This window comes from Corvus brachyrhynchos, unplaced genomic scaffold (assembly GCF_000691975.1).
Source record: "Corvus brachyrhynchos isolate BGI_N302 unplaced genomic scaffold, ASM69197v1 scaffold87, whole genome shotgun sequence".
Lineage (NCBI taxonomy): Eukaryota > Metazoa > Chordata > Aves > Passeriformes > Corvidae > Corvus > Corvus brachyrhynchos.
This window is the reverse complement of record NW_008239767.1, coordinates 1,151,846-1,167,896: the sequence shown is the minus strand read 5'-3', so window position 1 is coordinate 1,167,896 and position 16,051 is coordinate 1,151,846. Positions and strand designations below refer to the sequence as shown.

Here is a 16,051-nt window from a genome sequence, read left to right as displayed (position 1 = left end):
AATATAGCATTAATTTTGAAGATGTTGTTCTCTAACTTTAAGTTATATATTTCATTCTTTTTGGGTTTAAATTAAATGTCTAACTGGTACTCTGCTGAAAAAAATGGAAATCTGTCAAATATTAAGACCCCCAAGTACCAAATGTTGTGGACACTAATCTTTAAAATCCTGGTGAAAATATTGGGACATACTTGTGAAGGTGACATACTTGACATACTACTCAGGAAGGTAAAATTGCAGCTGGAAAGGAAGGAGTGTAATGCACTGCTACCAAAAGAGTGTGCTCAAAGTAGTTTTTGCTGGGCATTTTCATAGGTTAAAGTGGCAGCTGCTAGTGTTACCATGTTGAATCCTTGGGTAAGTATTTGAGATGATACTCTTTTTCATTCTGCTGTGTCTTTATTTTCAGGGACATGAAGATGAAGTGTTTGTGCTTGAACCTCATCCGTTTGATCCAAGAGTTCTCTTCTCTGCTGGACATGATGGAAATGTCATAGTTTGGGATTTGGCAAGAGGGGTCAAAATCCGGTCTTACTTCAACATGGTAATTACTGTGCTTTATACAGATGTGCCAGAGCAACCATTCTAAACTTTTTGCTTTTAGTACATTCTTATGTAGGCCATCTTGAAGTATGATTTATGTATAGAGCAAGATCCTGCATCTGGTGAAGTCAAGAGAAATTCGTTTTCAGTTCAGTGGGGCAAAGAGTGAATCTTTGAGTAAAATGTTACAAATTGTTTCTTTGGCCGTATTTCATAGAGCTTTCTTTCTATATGCTTGATCTACACAAAATTGGAGTGTTAGTTACATTGTCAGAGATCATGTGTGAGAGACAGGGTGACAAAGACCCTCTTTTATTGCTCTGTTTCCTGCCTGGGGAGTTAAGGTGGAACTTGGTTTGTTTTTTGCATTACTGATTCTTAATCTGGCTAAAGCTCTTCAGGAGTCTCCTAATCTCATACAACATTGTATGCTGCCTTAGCCCATTGGACAGAATACTGTCAGCCTTTCTGTGTAGAGGTCCTCCACATGCAGGTTTCAAATTTGGTCTGTTCTGCACTAAACTGATTCTCCTGCAAGATGGATACAATAGGTATTTTCATCTGTTTCTTGCTATTAAGTGGGTCTTTATACATACCTTTTTCCTCAAAAAGGTAATGATGTATTGTGCAATTCAGACTTCGTCTCATGGAGAAAATTAAAAAAGCCTTTGTAGAATATCCACCATCATTTGGAATGCTGAGAGTAGGCAAGTAGGCTTCAGCTGTAGTGGCAGTCTTGGAGACCAGCATAAAGAAGATCATCTGAAGAAGAGACCTACCATAGATATATTAACAAAATGATAAGGGACGTTTAGAAATGAACTCAAGCCAGGAAGGTCACTGAACCTAAAGAAAGATTTTGAGATGTGCAGTACAGTAGGTTCATAAAGTCTCTGAGAAAATTCAGCTAAGCTTAATCAGAGAGAGCGCAACCTAGGTTCCTTCAGCACTGATGTAGGTTGAGTAGCTTTCTCTCTGCAGTGATTTCTGTAACTGAGGTTATGAAGGATCAAGACAATAATATTGGAGCTATGAGCACACGTCTTCATCACTTGGTGCTATTATTCACTGTTGCCAGTTGAGGTATATGTTCTCATTGCATGATTAGCTTGCATTTCCAGTTCTGCTTACAGTAGATGTATGATGGTTCTCATGGAGTTTAGGTCAGAATAGTGTGAGCTCATCTGCTCTTTTTAAGCAAAGTCCATTTAAGAGCTATCAGAACCTAAATTACAGGTCCCTGTGATGTTAGGCAGCCCCGAAAAGACTGAAAGACTGAAATATTTCAAGAGTGCAGTGCAACATAAACACATAAAAAGGATAGTAGTCACATACATTTTAAGATCTTTGGAGTGAGAGAAATTTGTAGACAATCAGAAGATCTCAGCAGCTAGTAATCTGTGCCTTATGCTTGAAACTAATATGAGGAAGTCTGCCTGCTGTGTGAGGTGAGGGGAATTGTACATCTGGCAATCAGTTTGTCTCAAACCAAGGAATTGCATTGTATGAGCCAGGTATGCACGAGAGGCATCTCCCTATGGACTGAATATTTCACCAGCCAGTCTTCTGTGTTTGATGCTTCAAAAGACAAGGGTGGAAATTAGAGGTTTTCTTAGGTGTTGGGTGGCAGGCAGAGGACATTGTGCAGTCACCTCTGCAGAGCTGCAAAGGTTAAGTGTCCTGGTTTACTACGAGAGGGCATGAATTCATACAGAGCTGCCAGTCTTCTCCATTTCCTAAATGGCAAATCAGCTGGGAACATCAATAGATTAACCACTATTAAATTATTTTGACAAGTGCCGTTACCTTCACTCACTTGTTCAATATGTCATCTTATGCTTCTTAAAAAAAGTATTTGTATTTCTGTTCAGGGAATTTTTACAGATTGGGTTCTTTTGGATCAGACAGGCAACATCATCTGGAGCAATGAAACCTAAGAGTTGAATTGACATAAGATGTCTGCTTTACAGTTCAAGAATCTCTCATTATCATTTCCTGGTCTGTGGTACCAGAACTAGCACTTGGTGGCTTTGTCATAACAAGAGTTCCCTAAAAAATGTTGCAGACCTTGGGGGAGTTGATTGCATTACCAAAATCATAGGTGACTGTTGGCTTGATATTAGTCCAGTAAGGTATTTCTATCCTAGATGGATTGCTTTGTACGTCTAAAGCCTTGTGACAAATCCCTAAAGTAGAGCTGGATATTTTTAAATTGCTTTCCACCCTGCCCCAAATGCCTTCATTGTCAATGTTAAAAGAAAAAATTAAAAAAATCAAGGGATGCAAGCAGTGTCAATCAGTTTGAAACTTAATTCTTTTATACAGTCAGTGAGTATGAAATTGCAAGGCAAATCGTAGTAACCAAATATACTTTTTGTTTTGTATTTAACTTAAACTTTGATTCCTCTATTTATTTGTTTCTTGGTCGTTGCAATTTGGTCCCACTAGGTGACTCTGGTGGTCCTGCAGAATATTCTTTCCCAGGTTTTTAAACTGAAGATCTGCTGTTAAATCAATTGTCACAATTATGGTTAATTTGAAGCATCTTTGGTCTGTTTGAAGCATCTTTGATCTGTTTGCCAGATTTTGGTCTTTATCATTAATAGTAATCTCAGTCCCATAAATGACTGTCACACTCTCAGTAAGTATATATGCTTTATATATTTCATGTTTTCACCTGTAGTCTTCATTTCATCTGGTCTAGTTGCGTAAGTATTGCATAACTTGGTGTTGGAGTCCATGGACATTCAGAACTGGTTTAATTTAGTGACTTGAGTCACCTACACTCAGGGAGTGTATTCGCTATGCCAGAGAGTGAAATTTGCCATAGAAATAAGAAGAATGTGAGATGGTTAAAATGTTTTAGACAATTTTGAGATGCAGCAAGTAAGTCCTGAGATGCTTTTAAATTGCATGTGCAAATACAGGTATTTGGTTTTTGGCCTATGTCATATTCACACCAGTCCTGACTTAATACAGCTGCTAATGAAGAATGTGTTCTTGGTGTAGTATTAGGGCAGTTTCATCTGTTGTATTTCCCAGGTACAAAGAAGCATTCTGAAGAAACAGGGTATAAATCTTAAATGATTCCTTTAGCCAACTGTTTCAGAGTTTATGTATTTAACAAAAATAGTGTTGTTGCTACAGAAGAACAACACAGACTCTTGTAAATGTTTAAATTGTAGTTCATTTTGCTGAAGGTGAGAGATGTAGGTGTCTTAGTGGATGATCCAGGGGAAAAAATACATTGAATAGTGGGTTGTCTGGTGAAAGCAACTGCATGATAATGTACATAAAGATGTGTTTCAAATGCAGTTCCTTACTCAAAGCTGCAATGAGGCATCTGGATCCCTTGTGTGGTAAGACACCTTTCCAACAACCAAGGGAAGACCTTGCTTTCGTAAAGGAGTCTACAGGTGCAGGTGGCACTCATTTTTTGGGATTACTTTAGCTGTTAGAGCTGGGAAATGGAAGACCTAGATTCTGTTCTATCCTTAGTAGTAAAGTGCTCAGTTCAATGTCTGCCACTAACTCAGGAGAGCATCTTGGCTATAAATGCCCTAGACAGGACTTCTTCCCAATTTTCCCAGGTTGTGTCACTATGGAGAGATGTGGATCTGTAGCCTGTGTGCTGGGCATGGGCTAGTTTGCTTGGGTATACAAATCATGTTCTAGGTAAATTAGAAAGTGGTAGAAATTCTTTGCCTTCAGGCAAGCTTTTGTATTTGCAGGATTGGTGTTCTATCAGGTCATAAATAAAAGGTGTACACCTCTCAGTTCTTGTCGCAGCGTGTTTTGAGGTGTTCCCACTGAGTTACTTCCTAATAGATCTGACACTGTTGGTTTGTTAGGAATGCCAGGGTTGGCACTTCCATAGTATGTGCTGCAGCTTAGCCCTTAGGCTTCAGGCAGAAGTTTCTCAATGCTGAGAACATATGAAGGCAAAAAAGGAAAACTATGAGGACTTAATATTTCAGATCTAAATGGAGATGTCTAGTAATGTTAGGTGGATGCATGGGTTTTTGTTTGGTTTGGTGATTGGGTTTTTGTTGGTGTTGTAATTTAGACATTAAGTATTGGTGTTCCTCGAGTCTGACCCTACGTAGATTGTGGTGTGGTGTTACAGTGCTGCCCATGATTGTTATTTTTTGGACTATAGGTTTCACCTGTGGTAAAGTTGATAGTTCTTGTCCTGTGAGTGGGCTGCCCTGTAAAAGAATATTAAAAGAAGTTTCCTAAAAGATTTTAGGGTATATACAGGCCTGTAGTTCAGTTATTTCTCTTTGGTTTTTTTTGTTTGCTTGAGGGGTTTTCGGTGGGTGTTGTGTATTTTTTTTGTTGTTTGTTTTTTTTTTTTTTTTAAATTTCCTTTATAGCATGGCTTTGTGGGCAGTTTCAGGAACATATGGTGACTCCTGTTACTTTAAAGTATGTTTTTGAAAGTATGAAGACTGTATTACAGTAGCAAGAATGAAAGATTAGGGAAGAGCAGGCATTTTTACAATTTTTGTTGCTGTGGAATATTGGAATTCTTACTCTATCTTTGAATGTCATTGCTTTGCCTGAATCTGATACCTGACTAGGCAGATTCTGTAGGTAGGCATTGCAATTACTCAAACAGAAAGCCTGTGTTTTAGTTGATAAAGACTAGCCTTATCTTTGTGTAATCTTTGTGTAATGTAGAAATGAATCAAGTAGGAATATTGAAGCCTTTAAAGAAAAAAAAAAATTCTCCTGGACAGTTTAAAAAAAAATACCCAAAGAAAACCAACAACAAAAAACCTTTCATGACTAGATGTTGTTCTTCTGTCTTACTTGATTGACTCTTGATATGAGTCACTTCTTTGAGAAGTCAGGCTCAGCTGTAGCCAGCAGTCAGCCTTCTTATAATATGTGTGCCTTGGGTGTCTCCTGTGTGCCTGACAACCTGTCAAGGTCAGCCTTTTGCTTATTTGTAATCTTAATGTGTTCCCAGTTGTGAAGTGGTTATTTGGACTGATTCTTGTGACATCACCTTAGCACTAAGAGGGTCTTTCTGAGCACTGTTGTGTGTTAGGGTGTCCGTAACACATTCTGGGTAGTAGTTCTGGAACTCCCTTGGAACTCGGGGCTAAGACAGCCTTAGTTCTTTCATCGTATTGTGAAGAATGCTTTGAAAAATGGATACAAAAAGAGTATTTTTACAATTTGGTGTTAAATTCACAGATCTGAGTATTTCAAAATCCTCCTACCTTTGTGACTACCTGACTTGCTGGAAGGCTAAGCCACCTCAGCCTTCGACACTTATAGATCACAGTGTATATATCTCTAACTGTTGAGAATTACGTGATAAGTCTTTTTCTAAATGCTAAAGCATGTTTCATGAGAGCATATGGAAATACCAAGGGCATGTTTCAAAAATGCATTAGAATTTGAACTCTAAACTAGTCATTTGAAGCAACCTTCTGATTCTTTTGGAGGAAGAGGAAGAAAAAGAAAAAATTCTAACTGAGCCCACTCCTCCCCTTTCCCACCTTCATCTCCCTTTGAAATGGCAAGTTATATGTGTGAAAGAAAAGCTTTAATCTCCCCCAGAAACACTACTGTTCTCCTCTGTGTAAATGCTTACTCTCCACTTAGTAAATGCTGCTTGCCCTGGAAACCATATTGGTAGTTCAAAAATAGCAGCGTAACTCTTAGTGCTTGAATTGGTGTTTGTCATTCTTATGCCCTGTGTCCCACTGTTATGGAAATGGTCAGAAAAAAGAAATAAAACAAAATAAACCTTTAAAATTGCAAAGCCTGAGGGGCAGGCTGACTTGCCTGTTGCATTGCTACTGGAGAAGATATAGGCCACAGTTCCATTTCTTGGCTGTTTTTAAAAAACTGTGATGCTGGAGCTGAGAAAGAGCTAAGATATGCTCTTTCACTGAGTCCTTAAAGGACAACAATGTCTTTGATAGCTGTAGTTGGTGTAAGATAGGATAAGGCTTCTTACAGGTCCTTAAAATAAACTTAGTGTTTTTTAAATTTTTTTTTTAAACTGGGGCATATTTTCCTCTAAACCTCTGTATCAGAACTCTAGCTGTTTTCTTTGTTTCTAGGCAGTCTTCTGTTGGAAGCTCATGATGAATAGTCCCACACTTTCATTTAAAATGCATTAGTTAAATTTTATGTAAATAGACATTGTATCCAGAACTAGAAAGCTTGTGACTTCTTGTGATTTACATGTGTTCTTTACAATATGTTTATTAAATTTCAACAGATTATGAAACCTAGACCTTAAATATGAACACTTTTTAAACAAAGTAAAGATTTACACACTTTTGTGTTTATTTTAAAAAAAGGTTTAATAGCTTATTCAAAAATTTGGTTAGTGTGATGAGTATAGTTTCTCACATACATGTCAAAAAACATACATTAAAACAGGTACAATGTTGTAAGCAGATGAATTGAAAAGTGACAGTTTTCTAATAAGTTCAAGTTTTTGCAGTTGCAGTTTTCATAGAAATTTAGCAGCACATTATTTTGTCCAACTTCATTTAAAATTGTCATCCCAGAAGCAAATTACTTAAAATTTTAGGATAAAGTCTGGATTTAACTGCATTAACAAATATATGTTTCTTTTTTGGAATTTTTTTCTTCTAAATTAAAATGACAGCTAACAGAGAAATGAGGAGGAAACTTTTATTTCTGAAAGGATGGAAGAACATCTTACTGGAACCTTACGTAAATGGTTATGGATCCTTTCACAAGATAAAGTTATATGACTTGGCATTATGTTGCCACATCAAAACTTAAATGTAGTCATTCTCTTTAACAACTGTATTAATAGGGAATAGCAACTCTAAAGTTCTTCTAAAGAACTTAAATATAAACTATTGTTGAACATACAGTGCAGCAGGTATAAGCTACTTTATCAGAGCTAACAAACTTGGAGGCTGATTTTTTGCTTATGTTCTTGGCTGGAGCTAAGAAAGTACTGCAGAAGTTAGTAATCCTTAGGAAAAAAACCCCGACCCAACAAAAAACCCAACCCCCCCCCAAAAAAAAAAGCTCAGAGCTTTGCAGCAGGGTAAAATTGTTAATGACTCTGCAAACTTTTTAGCTGTAGAATTATAAAATACAAGCATCTTCTACTTGCACCTATAGAACTGTAAAATTTGAACGTCTTATCCTGTCTTACCAGCTTGACTTGTAGCTTGGGTTGGCTTCTCTAATGTAGTCTCAAATTTGATGGTTCAGTGCTTGTTATCAGAAAGATGAAAATACAGAGCTGTGGTTGAGAAAGATGGTCAGGATTTCTTAGCAAGACTTGAAGACCAGGTATTTAGCATGACTGACTATAATGTAATTGTTTTACCACAAATTCAAGAAAAAATACCCCAAAGGGAAAAATTTACCACAGCTTGTTTATGTGGTTTTCAAACAAACGTGCTTAATACCTCTCTCAGCGCTATTTAATTTTTAGATGAAGGATTATATATTGTTACTTTAAAAATCAATTAATTGTAATTTAAATTTTTAATCTCTGTACATCAATGTCAGGTACATGAAGTGAGACAGTTGTGTAAATAAATTTTGCTAGATGTTTTTGAAAAGCTGTAGTGGTTATGTCTGGTTATTCCTGAAATACTATTTGTGAAGAACAAAGGTTTTACTTCACTGGGAGATCTCTGTATGTGTATTTGATGAGATAAGACTCCAGCATCTGCTTGCTCACTTAAAGGGTTACAAGATGATTACATTTCTAACAGTTACCACTGCAAAAGTTAGGCAGAAGAAAAGGTATGTTGGAAGAATCTTGGAATGGTGCCAGACTGCTCATTAAAACCTTATTTACTTTTAGCTCTACTGTAGTAGCTTTCATTTGACTGTGTTCTGACTTCTTATGAAATGAAATATGTAATGCTTTCATATGATCAAGAGAATATAACTTGTTTGTGAATGCTCACAAACTTATTTTTAGATCTCTTGATTTTCTGGCCAATCTTGAAGTTAAGACCCAAGCTCTTATGTCTGTGTTATAGTAAAGAAAAAACTCTGACTTGTATTGGTCCTTAGTTTTATTTTTCAGGTTATTTCTTTATTGAGAAGCCTTGGGCTGAAGAAACAAAAAGTGGATTTGATAAGGTTGTTTTGAAGGTGATCTCTGAAATTCCTTTATTTCATTTGATTGCCTTTGAAAACAATTGGAGCAGTAGAATCAGCAAGCAAATACTAACCTACCTTGTAAGGTTGTGCTCGTCTGGTTATGTGATGATTATAGTTGTATCTCTCTAAATGCTGCTTTTATTTCAAATGATGTAGTAGTGAAACAGATTATACTTAGAAATGCTGGCATAAAATCAGGAAATGGGGTGATACATAATTTAACAGAGCAATAATTGTATTTAAAACATTAAACTTGTTTTTGAAACTGAAAATGTGTATTGCCATGCATCCAGTGAGAAAGCTTTGAAGCAAGTGAGTACATTCATGCTAATTTTGTTTTACATTCACTGCGTGAAGTTACCATGGTTAATATATGCCTTTTCATAGACAGATACAAGTACATGTGTGTAAATGCAGATACATTTTTTTATATTAGATATTAAATATATATTATATATTAAAAAACAACCAAAACACACCAAAATAAAAAAACCTCAACCCTAAAATCGTCTCATACAATGACGTTGAGTTTGAAAGTTATGGCAACACAGACATTAAGGAATAAGAATAAGATTGCTGAAGATAATGTCCAAATGTTTTGTCCCCAAGTCTGTAGCTGATTGTCTAATGTAAAGTTGTCTGGTGCTATTCCTGGTTCCATGCGTTTCTTTACAAATCCTTAATTACTTTTCTAGGATGTATGGTAGCTGGATTGCATGATTCTTTTTTAAGCTTATATATTTTCTCCAACTTTTAAACAATGTATCTTTTGAAAAATTTTAATAGAAACACTTAGCTTTTGAGAGCTTTGGATATGTTGTATATTGATTTGGAGCTATTAGCATAAGCAGTGACAGAAATCATCATGTACAGAACTTGACCATAAAAAGGTCAAGTTGAAGCAACCTACAGGAATTTTCCTGATTTCTACAATGGAAATTGTAGAGGGTGTAATTTTGATCCTGTTAATGGGGAATCTGTAGTACAATTGAAGAATCAGACTGTCTGGATGCAGTGATGTGTTGGTTGTCTCCTTGCCCAGTCTCTCTGCCCTCTTTACACGTTTTATGTTTTTATATAAATCAGTCAGAAATACTAGAAACCTCCATGGAGGTCGTAGTAAGAATGTATTTCATAATGGCAGTGACGTCTAGTTTTTGTGAATTTGGACACACACATTCCCTGTTAATGACTGTTTAAATGTTTTAGTGCAGTTTAATCCTTGTTTTGTTTAGAATTTACTGTCAGTGTTACGGCATTAACTGATTCAGGTCAGAAGGGTTTCTTCCTGCAAGTTGTCAATCAAGCAGAGACTACTGAGTTGCAATTGGATTTTTCTGTGTGCTCTTACTCCTTCAGAGAGCTGGTTATTGACTGTCCTTTATTTTTAGCTTTAAGTGGACACTTCATTACAGGCAGTTCCTATGCTATGGCTACTTATGTCTGTGTATCTTAATGTTTTTCCTGCCCCATCTTCCGAAATCTGATCTTCCACTGATCTGTGTGATGTGGTTTCTTACTTTCTAATTCTACTTCTACTTTCAATGCAACTTGGCAAACTAAAGCCATAATAGCATCGTATTACTTACAACATTGTTTCCTTTCCTTTAAACAGTAAACCTGTCAGGCCTACCTAGGTCTTTGTTAGCAACTACTTGATTAGTTTTAGGCTAAATGACATATCAAAAGATTGGAAGTCCCTGTCAAAAGAACAGTGTGAAAGATCAGGTTCCATTTAGAACACCTCAGCAGAATGCTCTGTGTGTGGATTTTCTGCCACACGAGGTGATTTTTTTGGACTAATGTCGGAAAGGCACATTTCTTGCTTATATGAACAACATATTGTAATTTCCAATGGGAACTAGAGATGTGAAAACAGTATTTCTTATGTTGTGGCCTTCATAAAGTCTTCCACTTCCAGTGGGATTCTGTGGGGTTGTATTTTTAGGTCAGGTTCTGTAGCCATGTGAAATACAGAATGACCTAAGTAAGGTTATGGATGCATTATTTTGAATCAGTTTGTCTATAGTCCTACTGAAATGGTTTGAAATTTTTGAGAGGCTCCACCTCTCAATTTAGCACATAAGAGCGCATCCTGAGAAACAGATTCTGGAGAACAAAACCAGCATAATTCTCTAATAGTTCAAATAGAAGAAGCCAGTACTGAGTTTGCAGGATGTATATTAAGAAAAATATTTAACAACAACAACAGCTGTAAATAATTCATATATATATAGCCTTTATATAACTTAAGGCATCCACTGGGTGGGTGACTTATCAGACCTTTTAACTGATAGATTTATCTTTCATGAGATATAAGTCATTCCTGAATGAATAACTGACTTGTCTGGGAGGAAGATAAAAATATTTTTAGTAAATATATTACTCAGAATTTAATTACTTCTAGTCTTCTTCCTACCATTTCATCTCTTGTTTTTGCTCTGGAAGCAGTGTAGAAGATTTGCTGTTTTTTAAAATTTTTATTTTTAAAAATTGACTTAAAAAGCAAGTCTTCTTTCTATTCCTCCAAATGAGTAGCAACCTGCTTTAACTTTGCAGAAAGTCTGTAGATATTTTTTGGCTTATGGAAACATGCTGTGATTGAAGATTGTTCCTTAAAGCAAAGGAGAGCACAAACCTGCAAAGGAACTTCCAGATACTTGGAGACTGATTTGACTTGAGCAGTTATGATGTAGTTTCATCGCTATAAATGAGGTTGTATGTTTTAATAACAATTAGTGCTGCTTTTTTGCTAGTTTCAGAAATTTGTTCTAGCATGCCATTGTTGCAATCATTAGAATCTGAATTTCAGTTTTCAAGTTTAAATGTTGCTTGTGACTAATATTCATTTGTTCCTGTGCATGTAGGTAGGGAAGTTCTCATCCTGTTTAAGATCTTTTAGTATAGCAGTTCCTTTCCTGCAAAGGTCTTTTAGTCTGATCATGCAAAATAGTCCTCTTTCCTTAGTGTTCATATAAAGAAGCTTTGCTCTCAGGTTTTGTGTTATCATGATGAGTGACTCTGTAGCTGTTCCTCTTAGAATTTACTTATCTTGAACATGGGAAGCAAAAAAACCATGTACTGCTTTGGAAGATTTTGTTCTTAGCATTGTCTATTTGTCTAGCACATACGCACTTTCTTTTCTGCATGCACTTATGGTCTGGTTTAGAATTACAGTTTTCTTTTTGTTGCTGCATTATATGTGGTGCATTGCAAAGACTACACTGTGATCTTTTTCACTGTGTTTTCAACTAATTGCTTCAGTTACTTAAGATGAAGGATGGATTCTACCTCAGGCTAGTAGAGGCTTTAGTTCACTGATTTTTTTTTTTTTTTTAACTGTGCTGGTGACTTGTGTTGGAAGATGTGGTAGAAATGTGTAGTGTTATTGTATGTAGACTGAGTTTCATTATTTTTTCTGGCAGTAAATGTGTTAGTAAGTTATTTCTAATAATCTTGTTAGGTTCATGCTCTGTTGCATTTGTCCTGTTGGCTTTTAATTGCTTCAGTTGATATAATTTATGCTGTCCCAAATCCATTCTCAGTGGATGATTCCCTAATGTTCATTTCATCAAAGGGCTCTTATTTTTTCTGTAGTCAAAACCAGAAAGGCCTGACTTGAGAAACTTTAGTGATAACATCCTTTTAGCTCTGTTTGTCTTTCCAAAATCAATAACTGTTATCCTTTCCTTATAAAGTTTACCTACTCTGCATTTCTCCTACTAATCACAGTCATTTGAATCAAGTTTAAATACTATATTACGCCTTTGAAATCTAGCTAGGTTGAATGAGTTATATCTTCTTGGCATTAAAAAATTAGTTATTTTTCTGAAGAAAGACAGCTCTATTCTTCCTAGTTTGGGGCAAAAAATAAGCTTTCCTCAAACCTGAGAGGAAGAGTCTTCCCTTTTTCATTCTCTTATTGCATCAGCATTCCTCCCTTCAGGATATACCAATGTCCACATGTTTCCTTGCTAGTGAAAATATGGACAAATTGGACTCTTTAATTCTTGGTGCTGAGACTAAAAATAATCTTCACTTAGTCCTCTTTGTATAGCATCACTGGTTCTTCCCTGTTTATAGCTGAAGAATCCTTGCTACTTGCTTCGAATGTCTTAACACATTCATTCTCCACAGCCTTTTGTTGTGACACAGCCTTTGTTAAAGCACTGGAACACGCTGCCAAGAGGAATTGTGGACTCCCCATCCCTGAAAGTGTTCAAGGCCAGGTTGGATGGTGCTCTGAGCAAACTGGTCTAGAAGGTACCTGTGCCCATGGCAGGGGGTTGGAACTATGTGATCTTAAGGGTCTTTTCCAACGCAAACAATTCTGTGATTCTGTGGCAGCTCTTAAATAACCAGTGCTTTTTCTGTTCTCGTGAGCAGTTTCTTCCCTTCACAAGTGATGTCCTTATATTCAGCAGGGGAAGGTTCCAGACAGAATAATCACTTTATGTCTTCTTGGGATACAGTCTCATGTAGTTCTTGCATCTTTGATTTAAAAGGGATAGAGAAGGGAAGGCAGCTTCCTTCTTGCTGAAATTCTTTATCTAGCTTGCTGAAGTAACAGCTTCACTGATTTGTGATACAACTGATACAACCTCCCTTTTTGCAACTTAATATTTAGTTTCTGTTTCAAATGACCAGCTCCTCTGTGTTAGCTTTATTATGGAAAAAATTCTATTGTAAGGTGTCACTTATTATTACTGAAATAGTTTTATTGGAAAAAAAAAATCTACTGGATAGCACACTCTGGTTGACTTTGTTCTTTAATTTAGAATAGTGATTATATCTTGGAAGGTTATCCTCAGCCATAGTTTTTGTTCTTATAAGAATCTTTATTTCCAAGTATTTGTACTTCAGACTTGAAGGGTTCTACTGAAAGGTCTTAGAGTTGCCCTTTCCAAAAGCACTTTTTAAAACCAGATTCTGGGCACGTTTGGTTTAAAACTATTTGCACTGTACTTGTCCCCAAATAGTAGAACACTATTCTTTTCTTTACATAAGAAGGGAATGTTTCCCACTTAACACTCTAATTTCCAGGGGGTTCTTGAAAATGGTCCATCCAAACCGTTTCTTGATGGAAAGGATTAAAAACCCCATCATCTTAATAGTTGTCTTTTTTTCCTTAATAGTTGTCTTTTTTTCCCCCCTCACCATGGTTAGCAAATAGTTGTTTCCCTTGTAAAACAAAAAGTATTCAAAACTTAGGCTGAATCCTGAAATTTTATTTGTGAAGGACTTGAACATTAGGAAGCTTGACGTTGATGTTTCCTTTGTTGGAGGAAGGGTAAGGGAACAGAAATCTCTAGGTATAAAATATTTCTTTTCCAATTTTAACTGTATTTCTGCAAAGCTTATTATTGTGCTAAAATTCTGTCTGCTTTCCACCTGCTTTCCCAAACTGTCTCCCTTTAATACAGTGAGCTTTCTATCTGCAAAAAGCAGCACAAAGTTGTAACTTTACTGTGGTAGTTGGATCTCGCTTAGACTAAATTAATTCTGCATTCCTGACTGTTGTGAATTTAGTGTCACTTGCTTGAAGTTCTGTTTTTATTTTCCATCTCTTTATGTAAGATACTTCTGTTCATTTCTTCTGGAATAATGGGCAAAATAGAACATAAAACTCGGTTTGGTTTATGTTCCTCTTTTGCTACTGCAGAAACTCATTTGACTTTTAGGGAAATTACTTGTAGTAAGAAAGTCCATTATCAAATACCTGAAAGCACTGGCAATAGATGTAGCAGCCTCTATCACTGGGGGGATGTGCAGGGGTGTGGGTGTGTTGTAAGACCGTGGGGAAAAGATTTAGAGTTCTTGCCTTTGTCTCAGCCTGTAAGTGAGAACAGTACCTACCTCACAGGATTTTTGAGGCTTGATTTGTTAACTTTTAAAAATAATGCTGATGGCCTCTGGAAGGTGCTGCAGAAGTGCATAGTGTTACTGTCTGAAGGCTGAATATCATTGTTTTTCGGTTTGTTTTGTTTTCCCCTTTCCTGGCAATATATAGGCCTACCACAGTTTTTTGTTTGGTATCTCTTTAAAGAAAATGCAAAAGTGCTTTGCTGGGGAGAATAGAAAGGGGCTTTCTGAAGAGGTGCTGAAGACATGAAAATTCAGAGTGGTGATTGGTCACCTCTGCTTGATTGACAGGTTGCAGGGAAAAACAAAAACCCATTTGTTCTGGCTTAATGGAACTGGAAAACAGAAAATGAGTATCAGGTAAAAATTCCTTTTTTAAAATCTTTGCAGTTCTCCTATAAAAGGTGGAGTTTTTACAGAAATTTAGTCCTTCCCCACTCCAATAAATTAGGAGTAGGAATTACAGAAACAGGTAGTTGCTAAGTTGTGTAATGTGGGTTGTCAATGTCAGTGCGTTTTCTAGGGGGCAGGTGTGAAACACCGCAGCAGCCACTGCTACTGGGGTAGCTTAGCAAGAAGGCAGAGGATGGAAAGGGTGTAGTGACTAAGCCCTGAACTGGGCCCAGCTCTCTGGTTAGGCTCATTAGCAGGACTTTCAAGGGGAAGCTTTTACTTTCACTTCCTATACTGTGCCTGCTTTGTGGATAAAGTCTGTCAGTTTCTACTGCTATCAATTTGGAATCTTTCATGAGCATTATTACAAAATTCACTGAATAGTGAATAGCTAAAAAAGTAAGCTTTGTTTTAAAGTAACTTCCATCTAGCAGTATACTGTCATACAAATTTTATAATAAATTTCAATGTCAGCACCACAGTTTTGAGAATCATAATTGAAAATTATTAATTTCTGTTAATTATTTTGTATGTTGATATATTTCAGATTGAAGGACAAGGACATGGTGCAGTTTTTGACTGCAAGTGCTCTCCTGATGGACAGCATTTTGCATGTACTGATTCTCACGGTCACCTTCTGATTTTTGGCTTTGGTTCCAGTAGCAAATATGACAAGGTACGGTGCAAGATGAAAATCAGAATGTTTGTCTGTGTTGACTTCATTTGTGCAAAGTTTCCTTCAGAGCTTCATTTCAAGAGGGCATGACTTGACACAATTTTGAGCCAATAATGTGGGATGTTTTGGATGCCTGTTGTTGACAGTGAGGTTTATTTCACTGTCCTTTTTTAAATTATGGAAACATTCTGTTAAGCTACTGTTTATGTGGGAAGTTCAAAATAATAATAATAATAATTTAAAAACGAATTCAAAATTAACCAGTCATTGTCCACTCTCCTAAGTGACAAGGTTACAAGTATCTACTAATGGATCCACATGGATAATGGGAATAAGCTGCAGTGGAACTGATAATAGTTAAACATTTTATTTGAAATATTTTTTCTGGTTCCTAACTAAGCCCAAAGAAAAGGGTGTGTAATAGAACTAATTCCTCCTGTCTGT

General features: G+C 36.4%; 1 protein-coding gene across 2 annotated transcripts in view; it reads left to right on the top strand.

Moving 5' to 3' along the window:
• PHIP (pleckstrin homology domain interacting protein) overlaps positions 1 to 16,051 on the top strand; it is a 96,578-nt gene that overhangs the window by 28,163 nt on the left and 52,364 nt on the right. For both annotated transcript variants that reach the window (XM_017742814.1, XM_017742813.1), the window contains exons 11-12: positions 410 to 544; positions 15,479 to 15,607. In XM_017742814.1, coding sequence (XP_017598303.1) covers positions 410 to 544; positions 15,479 to 15,607 — 264 coding nt within the window. The remainder of the gene's footprint in view (positions 1 to 409; positions 545 to 15,478; positions 15,608 to 16,051) is intronic.